This window comes from Capra hircus, chromosome 16 (assembly GCF_001704415.2).
Source record: "Capra hircus breed San Clemente chromosome 16, ASM170441v1, whole genome shotgun sequence".
Taxonomy (NCBI): domain Eukaryota; kingdom Metazoa; phylum Chordata; class Mammalia; order Artiodactyla; family Bovidae; genus Capra; species Capra hircus.
This window is the reverse complement of record NC_030823.1, coordinates 5,246,594-5,267,610: the sequence shown is the minus strand read 5'-3', so window position 1 is coordinate 5,267,610 and position 21,017 is coordinate 5,246,594. Positions and strand designations below refer to the sequence as shown.

The 21,017-nt window shown below is 35.8% G+C and overlaps 1 protein-coding gene across 3 annotated transcripts in view; it reads left to right on the top strand.

Moving 5' to 3' along the window:
* Positions 1–21,017, top strand: part of CFH (complement factor H) — a 121,028-nt gene that overhangs the window by 72,858 nt on the left and 27,153 nt on the right. For 2 of the 3 annotated variants that reach the window (XM_018060121.1, XM_018060120.1), the window contains exons 10-16: positions 2,828–3,010; positions 4,757–4,933; positions 8,773–8,949; positions 9,860–10,045; positions 10,157–10,336; positions 14,597–14,776; positions 20,156–20,338. In XM_018060121.1, coding sequence (XP_017915610.1) covers positions 2,828–3,010; positions 4,757–4,933; positions 8,773–8,949; positions 9,860–10,045; positions 10,157–10,336; positions 14,597–14,776; positions 20,156–20,338 — 1,266 coding nt within the window. The remainder of the gene's footprint in view (positions 1–2,827; positions 3,011–4,756; positions 4,934–8,772; positions 8,950–9,859; positions 10,046–10,156; positions 10,337–14,596; positions 14,777–20,155; positions 20,339–21,017) is intronic. The other variant, XM_018060122.1, reaches the window with a different exon arrangement.

Genomic DNA, 21,017 nt, shown 5'->3' with positions numbered 1-21,017 from the left:
TTAGAGTCGTTTCCTAGCTTCTGGCACCTGGCCATCAGAGGGCCTCTTTGGCTGGTCCTGCTCTGTTGCTTGACCCCTTCAGGCGCTTACAGGCCCCCAAGTTGGGGTCATTGTCTGTTGCTCATTGCATCAGGGACTTAAAGATAACCCTGGCTGGCATCCTTCTGTGTTGCTTTGCACATCAGGTCCTTAGAGGGCCACCCTCCCTGTGTTGCTTCAGCTGTCTGGTGCTGATATGTGCAGAGAGAGAGGCTATAGAGATGACTCCATCCTCTATGTGTGACTCAGCAGTATCACCCTGCCTCCAGGTTAGCTGGCTTTCCTTCATCAGCATTTTCCCCCTGCTCTCTCCTCTCTCAGGTTTCCTCACACCATCTCCCTTCAGTCAACAGTAGACCTTGCCATGGGACTGCTTTCCAATCTCTATGTTCCAGCTCCAACCTGAAGCACTTTCTAGGGGACTTGCATCCCTGTCTGGTGTAGGTACAGCTGTGGCAAGGATTGTCTGTGTGATCCGCATTCCATTCAGACTCTCACTGATCAGCTGCTTCACTCTCCAACAGTCTCAGTGCTTCACCTCTGTCGCAAACATTTGCCCTCCCGTGTAGCTTTGTCCTTGCTTCAGTTCCCGACCCCAGATGCAGATCCAGTTCTACTCACTCTCGTCTTTTTTTGCCCTCCTTCCTTTGTCCTGCTGAGTGTTGCCTGGTTCTATATATTCTTTTCCAGTGGTCAGGTTCTCAGCTGGCTTTCTGCAAGATCATCTGTGTCTGGAGGTGTATTCCTGATGTATCCGTGGAGAGAGATTTACTCCACGTGCACCTACTCTTCCGCTATCATGGATCTCAGTGTATGGTATAGAGCCCACACCTCACTCCAAGTCAGGATTGCTGTGGGCTGTTGTTGAATTTCTGTTGTTGGGTCGGGATAAAAAGCAATGGATATCTTGTTCTTCTCATTTGAACATACTTCTCAGTTGAGCATTTCTCTTGAGTCTCTGTGTTGATAAACTGTGCATTAGACTAAACATCCACTTGTCCTAGTCTTCACAGATTGGCCTCAGAAGTAGAGCCTTTCCAGAATTCAGCCTTTTCAATCAGCCTGGCCAGAATTTTGGTTACCTCTAACCTCTCTGCCCATCCAAACTTCTGTGTTTGTAGTCAGCCTCCTCCAGGAGTCCAGAGTATGCAGTGATCTACAAGTCAGAATACTTGGTGGAACAGGCAATTGGAGTTTATCACCTAGCTCACTCTGCACTGACCTAGGGAAAGGAGTTATGGTTAATGCTTGCATGCTACTTCAAACCCTGTGCCTTCTGCACCATGATTTGGCTCTCTGTAGTATCCAGGCACAAATGCAAATGTTGGATTTCATCAGCTCTCAGGGACAGGCTAGTTAGAAGCCAATTCCTCAGGCAGAGCGGGAAAAGATGAAGGTCCACATGTGCCTTCTGACTCCTTCCATGGAGAAACTGGGAGTTGTTCACTCTCCATTAAGCTAGGGGAAGACCTGTGAGAAGTGCTGGTACAGATTCATAACTGCCACTTCATTTCTGTAATCCCGGGAGACTGGAAATCCTAGGCCTCCCAGAGGCAGGTAAATTGGAAGCTGGACCCTGGACTAGCATTTGCAGAATCAGAGACCTAGATGGTGGATCAAACCCTTTGCTCCTCCAGGAGAAGCTGGGAGTTGAGTGTTCCCTTCAAACTGTATGGTCCTCTGTTGCATGGATCTTATTGCAGGAATGTGTCTTAGTTTTCCCTCCCACTTAGGATTTTGGCATTTTCTCACTTGCCTTGAATGTAGAACTTCTCATTTACTGTTTCTATTTTGAATAGAAGGGGCTGATACACACATAGTTGTTAATTCAGTGTGTCTGTGGAGGGAAGGAGACGTCAAGGTGGCCTATTCCACTCTCTTAGTAATGTCATTGCAGTGTTTCCAAATTATATGTGCTGGGCTTGTTTGCTTTTCTATTTTCAGTTTTAAGGAAAAGCAATTATTGATTTTCAGTCTTTATCATTACTATTATTGCTATGTAATTTTAAAATTCCCCTCAGCACACTTTTGTGTCATCTCATAAATCATATGAAACTTTACTTATCATGGTTTTATTTTCATTCAATTCAAAATATTCAAATTTTTCTCTTTTGATTTCTTCTTTATCCATGAAGTACTATAAAAAATTAGCTGAATTCTATGAAGATATCTATTAGGTGACAGTATTGTACTTTCCCAAGTTTAGTTATTCATTGTTTGAAGGATCAACATTTTGTCCTTAGTAAAATGAATGGATGTATTGATCTTTGTCATCTTCATTGAACTCCATGTACTGATATGGCTTTAAGCACTCAGTTTTGATGACAGCATTTCAAATTCTCAGAGACAAAGGCTGGGGTAACTATGGTGGAAGATTTTGTGATCGTCACCTGATCTGTATTCTGGGTTGTGTAAGAGATCCAGACTAGGCAATACTTTCAACAAGTCCCAGGAAAGGAAGCCCATTGCTAAAAGATTTTTGACATGCTGTGGGATTCCAGATCCTTTAGACAAACAGATTTCTAATAATTTCCTAGAGGGGATCCAGAGTATTTTAAATCTTGCTTTGTTCTAGAAAATGGAAATCAAGTGTTTTGGTTTAATATCTTTGGAAACTCATAGTTCTTTTTTTTTTTCTCTCTCTTACACAGGACCTTAAATGATTAGAAATTTTCTTGGTTTATAGTCATAAGCAACTCCCCTTTTTTGTATCATTACCTTATTTGGGTTCTTATGAAATGTGTATCAAATATATGCTTACCTTTTCTTTATGCTTTCTCCCTTTTAGAAACATGTTCAAAATCTGAAATAAGAATTGAGAATGGATTTTTGTCTGAATCTACCTTTACGTATCCCCTAAATAAACAAACAGAATATAAGTGTAAACCAGGATATGTGACAGCAGATGGTAAGACATCAGGGTTAATTACATGTCTGCAAGATGGATGGTCAGCTCAACCTGTATGCATTAGTAAGTAATTCATTATCTTATTATTCTTTATCCTGATGATAACTATACAGAAGTGTTCTTTAACTTTGTTCATTTTTCCTTTTTCCTTTCTTTCTTTCTTTTTTTTTGTTTTTGCTGGGGCAGGGTCATATGAAGTGTTTTGTGGTTCCATGGCTGTATTTGAAAAGATCAATTACAAAGCTTTGAAAAATGTTTTTTTTTTTTTTTGCCTTAATGATTAATTACTAGTGGAGTAGAATATCATTGTACTATTTAGTTCAACATCACTTTAAAACATCCTGTGACTAAAAGCTAATTTTGCTTAGAGCCTTACCTTTCTTCCGGGATAAATTTATTTATTTTCAGCTGATACCTTTATGCTGATTCCATCTGTTTTTCTTTTAGGAGACTCTTAAGCCAGAGTCTCTGCTCCTAAGCCTAAAAGTTATGTTTTTAAGTAAAGATGTGAGGCCATGGTGCATAAACTTCAAATAATATGATATATAATTCATATGTTTGAGTCTCTAGGATAGATATCCTTGTGAAAAATTCTTAGGAAATCTTCATAAGCATCTAGTTAGTACAGACAGAGAAACACTTCTAGACAGGACCAAATTCTGCTGTGCTGAAGGTTTTTCTTGTAGCAACACATAGATCTTTATGAAGATTTTCTAAGAACAGTTAATGAGTTTGTCTTATTCATCCCAAAGCTACACGATGATATTTTTGAAGTGATATTTTACATATTCACTTTAAGTGAAGTGAGTATTTATAATATCCCTTTCTACTGTTCCATTTTATTTTTTCCAGTGTCTATACTTGCTACAGGCACTACACCCTCAAAAAGAAAAAAGTTGCACATATCAAAATTATTTTATTTTAATATATGACAGCTTTCCATTTTAACACTCTTTTATGAAAAATGTCTCTATTATTATATTTTACTAGTACAATTTTTCTTTAACACATTATGAAAATTTGAAGTAAACTATTTAAACTATTAACATCAGTCTATGGTGTTAGTGAAAACAGATTAATTGTTAACATATTTTCTTGTAAATAGCTATAAATAAAGAATTATGTCTGTATTCAACCTTGATAACTATAAAAGAATATACAACCATTAGAAATACAGTCAGAAAAGGAAAATCAGCATGTGAATTTTAAAAATTTTATAACATTTTTAAAAGATTAACTTGCCTTTTGAAAATTACTTTTTTTCTTTTTTTTTCTGTGATCTAGAAATGGTGTAGAAATTCTTTGTTTTTTTCCTACTTTATTTATTTATTTACTTTACAATACTGTATTGGTTTTGCCATACATTGACATGAATCCACCACAGGAGTACATGAGTTCCCAACCCTGGATCCCTTCCAATGAAGTTTTCTCTGGCAAATATGTCACAACTGCTAATTAATTTGGCATATTAATTCAGAAAACGCTGTTATGAAAATAGTATAATACTTCTGTAATGGTGTATTTTAATACTAGCATTGGAAAAACATGCATAAGTATAGCAACTGAAGAACATGTTCATAAAGTAAATAATTCAGGAACATTAAGTGTTGAGAAAAATGTTGCAAGAAATATACTTGTTTTCACTTTGAGTAATTATTTCAGGACAGTGATTTATCACTGGCATTCTTGGCTAATTTTTTATGATTAGTACATACTAATTGGTGAAGTCCATTTCCCTTGAGATGAAACTCAATCAAATTGTCCACTAAATAATATTAGAAATGAAATCACAATCCCATTATCCCTTAGAATCCTGTGACAAGCCAGTATTTGAGAAGGCCAGAGTCAAAAGTGATGGCACGTGGTTCAGGCTGAATGACACGCTGGACTACGAATGTTTTGATGGGTATGAAACTCGAGAGGGACGAACCACAGACTCCATAGTATGTGGTCAAGACGGCTGGTCCGATAAAGCTGCATGCTATGGTAAGTGCTCTTTTCCAGATGTTCTTTCCTGCAAGATAAGCAAAATTTAACAGTAATTGTCAGAAGTGTTTTATTTTTACCAAATTACGCTGATCTAGAATTATCTTTAAGGAATGATGCTTCCTTCTACTTTAATGTAAACTGGAAGGAGGGGAAGTTTTAAAGTCCAACGACTCACTCAATACCAAAATGACAGGGTCTTGCAACCTGTTCAAGTTTGCTCCTGAGTTTCTGCTTATATCTCCTACCTTGAATGTTAACTTCTGCCAGTTTTGACAGGTGCTTTTTATTTTCTGACTTTGACAAGTTCTGAGGACAATGGCCTGGATCTCTTTTATTTTGCCAATCAGATGTGTTTTATCCAGGGTTGGAAATAGGGCTTCAGTCTCTGGTAAGCTGAGTGGATGTTGAGTGTCCCAAGTCAAGAGAAGCGTTATGTGCAAACTTGGGCAGCAAAGTAATATTTGGAATATATGAAGGTGGGCAGATTCAACTGAATGAGAGAGGATTTTATGAGCTGAAGCTGATATGAGGCAAAGGAAAGATGAGCTGGGTTATTTCAAGACATATTAACATTGATTGACTTTATGATTCATGAAAAGGCATAGGGAATTTTAAGAAAAGGATTGATATAATTTTCTTTGGATTTTTGAAGGCTGTTTGTGGATTTTTCTGTATGCTGTGCTTATGATGAACAAGAGAAGATTCAAGAAATCATGTGGGGTGAAAAAGTGTGGGGATTAGATAAATTCTTGGCTGAAGTGATTCCAAACAGAGAATAGATTTGGGATATATTTTCCTGGTCATAAATGCACGTAACATTGCTAAATGTTGATTGTCAGAAAGAGCAAAAGTTGAAAGGACTCATGTTTTGAATACCATTTTCTCATAAGCAAGCGAGCAAATGGAAATGACTTTGTACATGGCACTGGCAGGAGAAAGCACACTCTCGCAAGAGCATCACAACTTTGACCTGAACACATTGTGGTTGGGCCAATGGGGACCATAAACATAGGATACATCAACTCGGTGTTGAATGCATAGGTTTAACCAGGATATATACACATGAGATTATCTAAATGATGACCTCAGATTAGAAAAGAATGTAGAATGACAATAGAAGAAAGCTCAAGACTGAGTCCTGAAGCTTCCAACACTGAGGTGTCTGACAGAAGAAGAATAGATGGCAAAGTGGACAGAAAGAAAGGAGGACCCAGAGAATTTAGGAGAAAACATGTCAGAATGAATGTTGCATAGATTGGACAGAAGAAAATGATGTAAGAATAAGGGATAATAAATTGGCTTAATAGTAATTCCTATGGAATCAGCCTGAAATGGTTCTATATCCAGTTCCACCATTTGCTAAGTATGAATCTAAGGGCAACAACCTATTTGAAGCTTTGTTCACTCCTCTGAATCTGTAAAAAGATTTAATATTTACAAATATTCTAATATTTCAAAAGATCTTTTAGTTATTAAAATAAATTATTCATATACACTTGTCATAATGCCTGCCATACAGTTTAGTCAAGGAAATTGTAAACTAATTACATTAGAATAGTTATACTAATGAATACTTCTAATTCAGTTAATAAGCCAGGTTAAAAGACTACAAATGTGGTGCCAACATTAGTTGTGAGAGAGACGGTTTAAGATGGAGTAGACAGGGAAAAACCTACTTAGAATCTGCTAAATAAATTATTAGTAAGAAATGCAATACAGCATGCAGACATAACTCTGAAAAGGCTTGGTTGTGACAGAGAACAAGAGGTTCAGGATAGAGATTTCAGATAGACACACAGGGGAAGCTTGTTAGAGGAACGGGCCAGGCTTGTTCAACAGTGTCCAGAGCCCAGGTAATTTCACTTTCAGGCTGTCAGCAAGCACCTAATATGTGCCAGAAGTTGCCTAAGAGTAATTGTGAAGAATACAGTGGGGGACGGTGGTATGTCTTTCAAGAGCTTTCATGCCAGTATGGAAAAAAAAAAAAAAAAGATGAATTAAGGCAAATAATGAACCAAAAAGTAAAAATATTTCTATTATATTGTTCCAATAAGTGTATTCTAAGAACAAAAGAATCCAAGTGCTTAGAAAGTAGGAGGGACTGCGGGTCAAGTTTATGTAGGAAGACGTCTATGCAAAGAAAGCCTGGAAACCATTCAGCAGCAGAGACACACGCCTTTGCAGCAGCTGAGACAGCAAAGCAATTGGCTTATTTTAAAAAGATCAGATGGTAAAGAATCTGCCTGTGATGCAGGAGACTTGGGTTCAATCCGTGGGTCAGGAAGATCTCTTGGAGAAGGGAATGGCAACCCTCTGCAGTATTCTTGCCTGAAGAATTCCATGGAATTTTGGCGAGCTGCAGTCCAGGGGATCACAAAGAGATGGACATGACTGAGCTACTAACCATTCTAAGTAAAGGGAAAGGCTTTTAAGATGATCATGGCTTTCTTACAGTCACTCTATGTGAAGACAGCAGTTGGAAAACAGCCTAACGCCAAGATCTTTTTGTTGTTGTTAAAGCAGTATTTAACACAGTATGATAAAATAGGAATTTTACATAAGATAAGCATAAAATATGTAAACAAAGTCACATACCATTAGAAGTATTGCTATGTGGAAGTTTGGAATAGAATTTTAGGAAAGGAATCCCAATGGTTCTCATCAATAGTAACCTTTCATGTAAGCTACAAAACTCAACATTAAAACAAAAGCAGAAACAAAGTTATTGATTTTGGGGGGAGGGGGCATTACTTTTAAAACTAGTTAGCTTATATATAATTTTATGATAATGTTTGAAGAATTTTAGATAGTATGATCCTTCTTTTTGGTGAGATTCTAATTCTTAAATTCTAATTTTGAAGTTTATAAATGATTTAGCAATAGGAAGATTCCAAATAAAGAATAATGAAATTTTTTATAATATGTAGCAATCCCTGGTGGCTCAGATAGTAAAGAATCTGCCTACAATGTGGGAGACCTGGGTTTGATCCCTGAGTTAAAAGATCCCCTAGAAAAGGGAATGACTACCCACTCCAGTATTCTTGCCTGGAGAATTCCATGGACAAAGGAGCCTGACCAGCTATACTCCATGGGGTCACAAAGGGTCAGACACAACTGGACGACTAAGCCACACACAGCAATGTCACAAATTTCATAGATTTTACACATTTTCAGTGATAAATTTATAATTTTTAAAATGAATCAATAATTAAGCATATATTAATAGTTAAGATCATTTATAGGTACAATAAGATTAGATGTTTGTGTTGTCATATACATAATCAAGACACCTAAAATATGCCTGTGTGACCTTGAACATGTTTACTCAGTTTGTTTCATGTTTCGGTTTGATTTCTACACTTGTAGATAAAATTAAGTGATTTTTAATGTACCTGTAACTCAAATACAAGAGAAATGTCTCTCTTGTGTGTTCTAATTTCCCAGTTATATTTTATATGATACCATTTTTTCATTTGTATTCAATTTTAAAATTGTCTTTTACTTTTATTCTGAGAGAATATTTATACATTTTGAGACCAAAAAAGTAGCATTGTATTTTATAAATGTCAGTGATAAAATCAGATCCAGTATTAACAAGTTGACTTTACAAATAAATTATCAGGACATATATGTTGCTGCTCAATACCTTAATATTTCTCAAAAGTCCCAGATGAGTGCAGAGGTGTATAAAACCTAACATGTAATGTTTTTCAAGGAAGAACATAAATGTGCACTAATGTATGTCCTCTGTGTATGCAGTACCCAGCACCTCATTTTATGTGACACAAATATCTATTTTGCAATGGTTAAATATTCTCACTCAATTATTTCGATAGAAAGAGAATGCAGTATTCCCCAAATGGATACATACTTAAATGCTTATCCCAGGAAAGACACATTTAAAGTTGGGGATGTGCTGAAATTTTCCTGCAGTCAAGGCCGTATTATGGTTGGAGCAGATTCAGTTCAGTGCTACCACTTTGGATGGTCCCCTAGACTTCCAGCGTGTAAAGGTAAATATTTATCTGACAGTTGTTGGAGCAAGAGTTGGGATTTCAGATATCAACCTTTTTATTTCCCTCCCTTAATTTTCTGTCCACTTTCAGTGCATCTATAGTCTAATGCATTAAGGCAGAGATATACCCACCAAGGTGGAGAAGGAAATGGCAACCTACTCCAGTATTCTTGCCTGGATAATCCTGGGGACAGAGAAGCCTGGTGGGCTGCTGTCTATGGGGTCGCACAGAGTCGGACACGACTGAAGCGACTTAGCAGAAGCATACTCACCGAGGACATGTTCTGGGTAGTAGATACCTCAGTTTTCCTTCTTTAAGAAATTAACCTCTGGGTGGTTCTTGAAATATGTGGTGGAGAATCCACAGAAATGCATGAGGAACCTGACACTGGCAGGATTTCTTGTTAGTTTTCCTTTTTCCTGCAATTCCACCATTAATATTGGAGAGTTTATATACTGTGGGCTTTGCATCTAATGTCCTCAAGTATGTCTAAAGAGTTTTCAAGTAACTTAAAGTCAATACAGTCACATGTATCAAATCATATGAATCAAAGTTAAACTGTTCAAATGCTTCTCTCAAATGATATTTTTTTCAAAAAGTTTTCATACAGTATTTCTGTGGAATAAAAGTATTGCTATAATTCGTACACCCAGATTGAGTAACTGGTTTGCATATTTATTTAGCATGTCTGGATAATGAACATGCTTTCTGAGCATACATAACTTCAATATGCTAGTTTAAGATGAGTAACAAAATCAGTAAACACTATTCTTTTTTCATTGTTTAAGAATGCTAAAGTAAATTATATAACAAATAAAAGATCATTTAGAGAAATAAACTTCTGCATTAGCTGAATTTTTCAGTTATAAGACACAATGTAACCATAATTTATGCAATATTTCTACAGTAAGGAAAGTAAAATCGTGTGCTCCACCTCCTCAACTTCTCAATGGGAAAGGGAAAGAAATGCACAAAGAAGAATATGCACACAATGAGGTCGTGGAATATGCTTGCAACCCCAGATTTCTGATGAAGGGTTCTCATAAAATTCAGTGTGTTGATGGAAGATGGACAGCTTTACCTGTGTGTATTGGTAATGTATTAAAAGTAGTAATATTTAAAGGTAAATCATTACTCTTATTTTGTATTCATATACACATTTAAATAATATTTTAAAGACGAACATATTTTTGTGGATTTTCAGAGGAGGAGCGTACCTGTGGAGATATACCTGACCTTGATCACGGTGATATCAAGCCTTCTGTCCCTCCCTATCACCATGGAGACTCGGTAGAGTTCAGTTGCAGAGAAGCATTTACAATGATTGGACCCAGATTTATCACGTGTATTAGTGGAGAGTGGACCCAGCCTCCTCAGTGCATTGGTCAGAATATACATCTCAAATTGACCTTTAGTATTTGCAGCAATTCTGTTGAAATTTAGAGTTATCCTTGAAAAATGTCAGATCTTAAATTATAATGATCCCAAACAGTTGATTTTTATAGTCCAATATGTGTCTAAAGAGGAAAAATATAAACTAGCAATAGAATTTTATGCATCTTTCTGTCCTGATATTAACATTGTTTATCTTGACAAGTGTGAAACTAAATCTTATTGATAGATACTCATGTGATTAAAATGGGAGTACTAGTTAACATTTCTGTCCTTTATTGAGCCCATCTTTGCATGAAATGTTCCCTTTGTGTCTCTAATTTTCTTGAAGAGATCTCTAGTCTTTCGCATTCTATTGTTTTCCTCTATTTCTTTGCATTGATCACTGAGGAAGGCTTTCTTATCTCTTCTTGCTATTCTTTGGAACTCTGCATTCAGATGCTTGTATCTTTCCCTTTCTCCTTTGCTTCTCTTCTTTTCACAGCTATTTGTAAGCCTTCCTCAGACAGCCATTTTGCTTTCTTGCATTTCTTTTCCATGGGGATGGTGTTGATCCCTGTCTCCTATACAATGTCACAAACTTCAGTCCATAGTTCATCAGGCACTGTATCTATCAGATCTAGTCCCTTAAATCTATTTCTCACTTCCACTGTATAATCATAAGGGATTTGGTTTAGGTCATACCTGAATGGTCTAGCGGTTTTCCCTACTTTCTTCAATTTAAGTCTGAATTTGGCAATAAGGAGGTCATGATCTGAGCCACAGTCAGCTCCTGGTCTTGTTTTTGTTGACTGTATAGAGCTTCTCCATCTTTGGCTGCAAAGAATATAATCAATCTGATTTTGGTGTTGACTATCTGGTGATGTCCATGTGTAGAGTCTTCTCTTATGTTGTTGGAAGAGGGTGTTTGCTATGACCAGTGCATTTTCTTGGCAAAACTCTATTAGTCTTTGCCCTACTTCATTCCGTATTCCAAGGCCAAATTTGCCTGTTACTTCAGGTGTTTCTTGACTTCCTACTTTTGCATTCCAGTCCCCTACAATGAAAAGGACATTTTATGGGTATTAGTTTTTGGGTATGTAGGTCTTCATAGAACCGTTCAACTTCAGCTTCTTCAGCGTTACTGGTTGGGGCATAGACTTGGATTACTGTGATATTGAATGGTTTGCCTTGGAAACAAACAGAGATCATTCTGTCGTTTTTGAGATTCCATCCAAGTCCTGCATTTCAGACTCTTTTGTTGACCATGATGGCTACTCCATTTCTTCTGAGGGATTCCTGCCCGCAGCAGTAGATATAATGGTCATCTGAATTAAATTCACCCATTCCAGTCCATTTAGTTGGCTGATTCCTAGAATGTTGACGTTCACCCTTGCCATCTCTTGTTTGACCACTTCCAATTTGCCTTGATTCATGGACCTGACATTCCAGTTTCCTATGCAATATTGCTCTTTACAGCATCAGACCTTCCTTCTATCACCAGTCATATCCACAGCTGGGTATTGTTTTTGCTTTGGTTCCATCCCTTCATTCTTTCTGGAGTTATTTCTCCACTGATCTCCAGTAGCATATTGGGCACCTAGTGGCCTGGGGAGTTCCTCTTTCAGTATCCTATCATTTTGGCTTTTCATACTGTTCATGGGGTTCTCGAGGCAAGAATACTGAAGTGGTTTGCCATTCCCTTCTCCAGTGGACCACATTGTGTCAGACCTCTCCACCATGATCCCCCCATCTTGGGTGGCCCTACGGGCATGGCTTAGTTTCATTGAGTTAGACAAGGCTATGGTCCTAGTGTGATTAGATTGACTAGTTTTCTGTGATTATGGTTCCAGTGTGTCTGCCCTCTTGCAACACCTACCATCTTACTTGGGTTTCTCTTACACGTGAGTCTGAGTGAACTCCAGGAGTTGGTGATGGACAGGGAGGCCTGGCGTGCTGCGATTCATGGGGTCGCAAAGAGTCAGACACACTGAGCGACTAAACTGAACCGAACTGAACTAGTTACCAGGAAAATACAACTATCATTGCAGAAATGCCATTTTTGCTTTTATATGATACTCTTTCTTTTAGAACATTTGAAATCAGGAATTATAGTTGAGGAGGAAAACACCCATTTGATACATTTGTGTAGGAGTCTTGCCTCTGTCAAGCTTCTAACCATGAATATTTCTCTATCTGTTTCAAATTCTGCAAAGAGAAGTTACTGTGCTGGGGAGGGTGGGCTCAAGCCCTCCCTATTAGTAGGTAACTCTGTCATGGGAGGCGCTTGGGGTGGGCCCAGGAACCTGCCCTGACACATTTCCCTGTAAGAGACTCATACTGAGTTTTGGATGACCAGGTCTTTGATGACTGACAGGAGAATCAATGTTAGCTGCCTTCTTTCATTTTTTCTCTTGGAATAGACTTTTTCCTGGGCTCTGCATTCAAAGAGAGCCCTGGACGCCCAGGCCTATTAACTCATTATATTTCTAGTCATTAATTATTCCAAGAAGAAGGTAGGACTTAGGCTAGGGCCCTGAGTGAGGGCAGGGACTGACTGTTTTCTTTGCCAACAGTATGTCGAAAGACCCATACTCAAAAGACCAGTTGACAAATGGGAGACATTCAGTAGGAGTTTATTTAGTTACATAGTAATTTTTTTGCTTATTAATCCCTGCATTTTCATGAACACATTCCTGTCCTAGGTATTGCCAGTTCTTCAAGACCAAACCTCATCTTTGCCCTCTTCTATCTCCTCAAATGACCTCACCTCATTTGACTTTTCATTCTACCTAATGCCAAAATGTTTGCTTCTTATTACTCTTCTGACCTCAGAGTTTTCCTTGCAAAGATTAATCCTCTACCTGTATTCAGTTTACTATAGTCCCCCTTTGCTATAATAGACCTTATTCCAGTTTTCTTCTCTCAAGGTTTATTTTGTAACTCTGTCTAATCTAGCTTGTCTTTCTTCCTACTATGCTTGTTTTCTCCTAATAAAATAAGTCTGCTTTCTTTCCAGAAACCAGTCCATCACAGGATGAGGTCCACAGCCACTATTTCTCCTTTTGAGTATACATCTTCCTTTGGCCACCATTCCTTGAAGAATACTTCTGGTTTTATGTCCCTCTACACCCTGAACAAATCTTAAAAACAGGCTAATTCTCAAGCCTCTAGTGTGTTTTCAATTCAGTTTGTTATTTTATTTTTCAGAGTTTCATTTTGAAATCATCTCTTTTCTTTGACTACCTACTTGACTTTCCTTATTTTATTCATTTCATTTAACCTTTATCATTAACAAATCATTAACATATACTGCCAATGACCTATATGGGTATTTTTTCAAATTCAAAAAGAACTTCCACCTGCACTAAATTTATGAAATAGGTGTGTGTATATATATATATATATATATATATATATGTGTGTGTCTCTATATATGTGTGTCTATATATATGTGTGTGTGTATATATATGTGTGTGTATATATATATATATATATATATATATATATAAAGCATTTTTAGTCCATATTTAACTTATCCTGGAGCTAGGAAAAATTGTTATCATGGCTTTATATTGCATTATAATGATCTGATACATAACATAGTGGCTCAAAGACTCTAAGTATATATACAAGATAGGTTGTAACTTTTAAGTACCCATCTTCTTATTTCAAGTGTTTATTTTTGGTGTCAGATAAAAGATTTGCTTAGAAGTTAAGATTCTTACAAAACACCTTGGATGTTGTTTTCTTATTATGTTTCATTACATTTCTTGAAAAAACATTTATAGAGTAGCAATTTGGTATGCTTTGTCGACAGAAAATTGTTTTTATTTTATTGTTTTAAGATTGTGAATTAAAAATAATGCGGAGATGCTTAAGGTCAACAAGCAAATTATATGAACATTTGCACAGATGTCAAGTTTGGGACCAAAGTTATTCATGTGATAACTATTCGCTATGTAGATCATCAAAAAGTTTTCTAGTCAAAAAGGCAGAAATCTTTAGGATGGGTATTTTTTCTGAAATTTCAAAAGCTGGACGCAAGACTCAGGCTCATGTATAATTTTTCATCTCATGCAATTTGATCAGCAAGAACTTGGCTGGTGGAATTTGTAAGCATAAATTCTAACATCATTATTTTATTCACTCCATAGCTATTTTTAAAAATTATTTATTTGTTTTTTACTTTACAATATTGTTTGGTTTTGCCATACTTAGCTAATTGGTTCTTTAGAATTAGTCTTTTCAAGGAAATGTTTTCATTTTATAGCAACAGATGAACTTAAGAAGTGTAAAGGGTCAACATTATTTCCACCTGAGGGAAAACCAGCACATACGATTGAATATGACCATAACACCAACAAAAGTTACCAATGTCGAGGAAAATCAGAACAGAAACACTCAATCTGTATAAATGGAGAATGGGATCCTAAAGTAGACTGCAAAGAAGGTAATCTCTTGTCTATAATGTTCTAAAAAATGTATTCTATATCTCTCTAACTTGTAAAAGTAGTATCTTTGTCTCCTTCAAGGAAATTTAGCTATTTATCATTCCAAATATTTTCCATCTGCAAGGTAATTTAGAAGTTAATCAAAATACTGTGTCTAAATATTAATTGTATAATGTGCCTTAGTCAGCTATGTGACAAACCACTCAGAGACTTTGTGACTTTAAATTAACATCTGGGCGGTAGGTGTGCTCATTTCTATGGGAAAGCCATTGTTTTTGATTTTGTGTATTACACATAAATGTACTTATGCTTATGCTTAACTGTTATGCATTTATTGGCATATCTATACATATCAATCTATATATCTATTTATATATATATTTATTTATCTATCTGGTCATCAATTTATCTATTTGTTTAACTATCTTGAAAAGTCTTGAGTCATGTTTACATGATGAATTCCAGTTGAATAGGTTCATTTCAATTTTCCACTTTTAATATCTGTTTCTCTTCTCTGACTCTATGACATCTTGACTCCCTATCCTCAATATGTTTACCAATTTCTACAAGCCTAGAGTATCTAGAAAAAAGCTTCAAATCAATAGAAAACCAGATCTACTGTCTAATATTCAACCTCATGATTCATCCTTTTATAAAGATCCTAATATAAAAATCATACAACAATAAAGCTGTATTGATGGAAAATAAATTATTTAGAAAAGCATAACTATTTAGAGATTAAACAACAAGCTTCTAAATAACTGCCATGCCGATACATAGTGTACATTGTATATTATGGGCTTCCTTGCTAGTTGAGCTGGTAAAGAATCCGCCTGCCATGCAGGAGACCCCAGTTCAATTTCTAGATCAGGAATATCCCCTAGAGAAGAGAGGCTGCACACTCCAGGATTCTTGAGTTTCCCTGGTAGATCAGTCTACAATCTGCTTGCAGTGCTGGGGGTGGGGAGGGGGGGACCTGGGTTCAATCCCTGTATTGTGAAGATCCCATGGAGGCAACCCACTCCTGTATTCTTGCCTGGAGAAGCCCCAAGATCAAAGGAGCCTGGCAGGTTGCAGACCATGGCATCACAAAGAGTGGGACGTGACCGAGTGGCTAAGCACAGCATTGTATATTAATCATTATATATTTATGATTGCTTGGTCCTTGTGAATTAACATTTTTATAATTATAAAGTATTTCTTAATTTTTGTCATGCACCTTGTCTGGAAGTCTGTATTAGCTTATTAAATATAGTTAAATTAAAACAATTTATTATTTCATATGATGAAGGAATTCCCAATATATTTCAAGGAATTCATGTTTATAAATTATTCTAAATTAGTAGCAAATAAAAAATTAAAAGAGCTTGCTACACAACTGCATCTTTAAGGAAACAAGTAACATCTACAGGTAGTGAAGTACATATGTTCTACAGTTTCTTCTAGAAACTATAATTTTATGTGAGTATTTTTAAGTATGTTATCTGTCTCGTTAACATTTGAGGATTGCATAAAGTACAAGTTGATTTTTTATGGGTGGATTGTCAATTATTTTAAGAATATGCGTGGAAAAGCCATTGAAGTGAAAAATCAGTTAAATATGAAAGTGTTGATTTATTTCTGAACTTTCTATTTAGTCATTTAACTATCTTCATTGCTGCCAAATTACCTTTGTAACTAGCTTTTTAGCAGGCTGAAAGTCTCATAATAGTCTCCAAGTATGTTCTTCTCACTCAAATTCCCTTTAGTTATTTTGGTTTTGAACATAGAAATTTCAGGGGAAACTTACAAATTTTGATAAAATATTGGGTTGTATATCGAACAGGATGACTTTGTAATGAGAAATGAATTTTGGACAATTGGCTTCTTTACCATATTGAATTTTGAATTCATAAACATGATATGTCTCTATTTCTGCTTCAATTTTTCCAGACATACAAATAGGCTCCCCTGGGGGCTCAGATGGTAAAGAATCTGCCTGCAATTCAGGAGACCCGGGTTCAGTCCCTGAGTAGGGAAGATTCCCTGGAGAAGGGAATGGCTACCCACTCCAGTATTCTTGCCTGGAGAATCCCATGGACAGAGAAGCCTGGCAGGCTGCAGTCCATAGGGTTGCAGAGAGTTGGACATGACTGAGCACACGTGAGATCTGATATGCAGTTTGTTTCTTTGAAAAATTCCCTTGAAGAATTCAGTTTCTTTAATAGGGAGTATGCTATTCACATTTTCTACATTGTCTTATCACTGTGTGAAAGTTGCATTTTTCAAGAAATATCTCTATTTTACCTAACTTATGAAATTGATTGATGAAAAATCATTTCTAATAGTCACTTAACATTCTATTTTTCTTCTAATCCTATAGTATATTTGGTAATATCACCTCTTTCATTTTTGGTATTGAGAGTTGTTCCCTCCTTTATTTTGTGAATAAAGTTTTGTTTTTCAACATTATCATTTTCAAATTAACATTTTAAACACACTCAGCTTCTTCCATTTCCTCTCTTGTCTAATTTTTACCTTGTTAATATTCATGATTTTTAACTTTCTTAATTTTCTGTTTTCTGTTTTCTATTAATCTTTCTCAATTTTCTCTCTTGTGGACTTAATTTTCCTTTTTTCTGATCGCTTCATTGTAATTTTACTCTCATTTTTTAAGATAAAAAATGAAAACATTGATTCAAACCATCCTGCTTTTTAAATCTAAGCCTGTAAAACTACCTTTTTTTACTTCTAAGTATTGCTTTACCTGTGTAAAACTACCTTTGTTCACTTCTAAGCATTGCTTTACCTGTGCCTCAAAAATTTATAAATATATATCAATTTTATTTTCAATTAACTGTATGTGAAATATGTTCTAATCTTCCTAGTGGCTTCTTTGATGTAACAGTTCTTTAGAAATGTTTTGTTTAATTCTCACATGTTTATGGTTTTCTAAATAATTCATTCTCCATTAACAGTAATACTGTGGTATGATTTTTATCTAGAGAGCTGCCTATATTTACTGTACACAATTTGAAGATTATCGTCATTGATTACATAGATAATTTATTCTTATTGATTTCTAATCTAATTCCCTTGTCATAGAACACACTCTGTAAATTTTTAATATTTTGAATTTTATTCTTTGTTGTGCAGCATATTGTCTATCTTTGTGATGTTTCCATTTCTTATAAAGTATATGTGAATTCTAGTTTCTAGATCAGGTTAACATTGTTGATAGTGTTCTAAAATGTACCTATGTCTTAAAATAGCTTTTTCTAGTTGTTTTATCCATCAGAGTAGGAAGGCTCTCAGAATTGCTAAAAAGGGATGTGGATTTGTCTATTTCTTCTTTCAGTTCTGCCCATCTTTGCTTCATGTATTCTGATATATTCTTAGATACATTATATATTTATAATGGTGTAGTCCTTGTGAATTACCTTTTTAATATTTATAAAATAGGTCTTCATAGTTTTCATAATATCCCTTCTTGGGAAGTCCACATTAATTTATTGAAATATAGATAATTAATTTAAAACACCTGATTATTTTCATGTGATAAAAGAATTCCTAATCAATTGCATATAATATTTCCTCAAATTATTCTCTATAAATTAAAAGCAATGTAAATTAAAAGAAAGCTAGCTAAACAACTTATTCACCCATATCACAAAACTTGAAAATTAAAAAAATTTTTTCTATGATTTACTGACAGAAAATATGTTAAATTAAGTAAAATGAAAACTGTATATTTTGAAATCTATGGTATACAGCAAAAAAAACAAAGATATGTATAGATTAAAACTTGCTTTACAAAATAAAGGGACTTAAGTAATAGGTAGTACAATCTAGAATCTAGAAAAGAACATACATCCAAAGAGCACAGAAGGAAAAAAAAACCTAAAAGTAAAATGTCAATTTTTATAATAAGCTAAGAAGTATAAATAGCTGATTTGCAAAATATTCAGTTTATGGGGAAATGTAGTGTATAGACTAACTTTTGTAAGACTTTTAACAAATTAAAATTATTAGGACAAAAATATTTAAACATCAGACATAAAAGAAAATAAATTCTTGAAAATACATTGATAAAAATGTCAAAATAGTTAAAACAGAAATAAGAGAAATATTTTTGTTGAAACATAAAATATTCCAAGTCTTTCCTGGTGGCTCTGATGGTGAAGAATCCACCAGAGTTGCAGGAGACCTCGATTCAAGTCCTGTGTTGGGAAGATCCACTGGAGGAGGGCAAGGCAACCCACTCAAGTATTCTTGCCTGGAGAATCCAGAATCCTTATGGACAGAGGAGCCTGGCAGATTGTAGTCCATGGGGTCACAAAGAGTCTGACATAACTGAGTGATTAAGCACAACACAGCACAAAAAATACTCCTGTTGACTTAGATCAGCATAGAAAATCTGATGATATTACTAATGATGAATAAAGTGTATTCAGTCAAATATTTCCCTGAATTTAATACAAAATGTTGGATCCCTGAAAGGATTTATGAGTTTCCAGCCTATACTTGCATAGTGTTTCTAATGAAATAGAAATGAAGTATGACAGGAGAAAGCAAAACCAAGGAGTCATAGAGGGCTCCAAATTCTTACAGGTGTATTCACACAGTCTTCCCTCAGTTGAGCAGAACAGGCTTTGTCTTCAGATTATGAATTGGATATTTGAGGTATCTCCATTTGATGGACTCAGACACAGTTTACAGAGGGATCTTTTATACCCTCTGGTCACATAGAAAAAGCCAGGCTTGCTAATCCATTAAAGAAGGTTCATTCATCTATGTATATATCATTGAATAGTGCAGGCAAACTAGTGAATTGTACCTCCAGGAGAGTACTGAACTGTAAACAATACACTCTAAATCCCAGTGAACATATCTAACTCTTACCTTGTTCAAGAATCAGCATCAAATTAATAGGTTATTAACTAAATGTAGTTTCTCATCTGGCTAATCAACTCCCATGATAGAAAAATTTGTGAGGGCTTCAATCCAATTCCAGAATATCTGATCATGAATACCTGCTTTAAAAAAAAAAGAACAAAAAACCCAACAACGACCCTGATAACAGTTTTTCCTCAGTACCTATAACTGAGTGAGCAATTCAATTGGGGCATCCTAAAGGTTAGAAAAAACATAAAATCCGTTTTACGTAAATCACGCAAGATTGAGCACAGGAAGAATAAAAGGAAGAAACTAAGACCATGAGACAATGAACCAAATGTGATATACTGAAGTGCTAAACAAGTTTAAGAGTATAATTACAGAGTATCATATTATTTGATCATTTATGATATAACATTAGAGCTTTCTGTTTATTGAAAAATTTTCCTTTAATATTTGAACTTATGCTTTTTAATCAAGAAATCTAAATTTAATATTTTCAGAAGCACAAATACAAACATGCCCACCTCCACCTCAGATTCCCAATGCTCGAGGTATGACAACTACAGTGAAATATCAGGATGGAGAAAAAATATCAATTCTATGTAAAGAAAATTATTTAATTCAAGATGCAGAAGAAATTGTGTGCAAGGATGGGAGATGGCAGTCAATCCCACGTTGTATTGGTAAGCAGTGCATGCATAAGTTTGTTTAAAATATTCTTTAAAGAAGATTAATACTCCTCTCAGCTTTGTATCCTTCCATGGTGGCTCAGTGGTAAAGAAACTCTTGCAATGCAAGAGATGCAGAAGATATGGGTTCAAATCCTGGATGGGGAAGATCCCCTGGGGAGGAGGGTGGCAACCCACTCCAGTGTTCTTGCCTGGGAAATTCCATGGACAGAGGAACCTGGTGGGCTAGAGTCCACTGGGTCACAAAGAGTGGACATGACTAAGTGACTGAGCATGCACACAATCTTTGTATGGATCAGCAAGATGAAGTCCTCTCTGTCTCTTCCAATTTATCGTGAAAGAGTAAATCACAGCTTCAGTTTATGAACTGATGAACACTCTTTCACCTCTGATGTGAAATGCAGACAAACTCCTTGGGCTACTGTGCAAATAACAGGTACATTTTATGTTTATGCAAATTTTATTCCCGATGATCAAAAGACAAGAATGAAGTGACAACTGGGCTGCCCAGCCTGGGAGTCATGGTCCTGAAAAATAAGCCCCCAGAAATTCTGACTTAGAAGTCCAGAGTAACTTGTGCACAAGAAAGCCAGAGGGCTTTAGGAAACAGAGCTTCTTCTGTTCTTTAAAGGAATACAAAATCTCACATACTCTGTGTCCCAGTGAAGTGGCA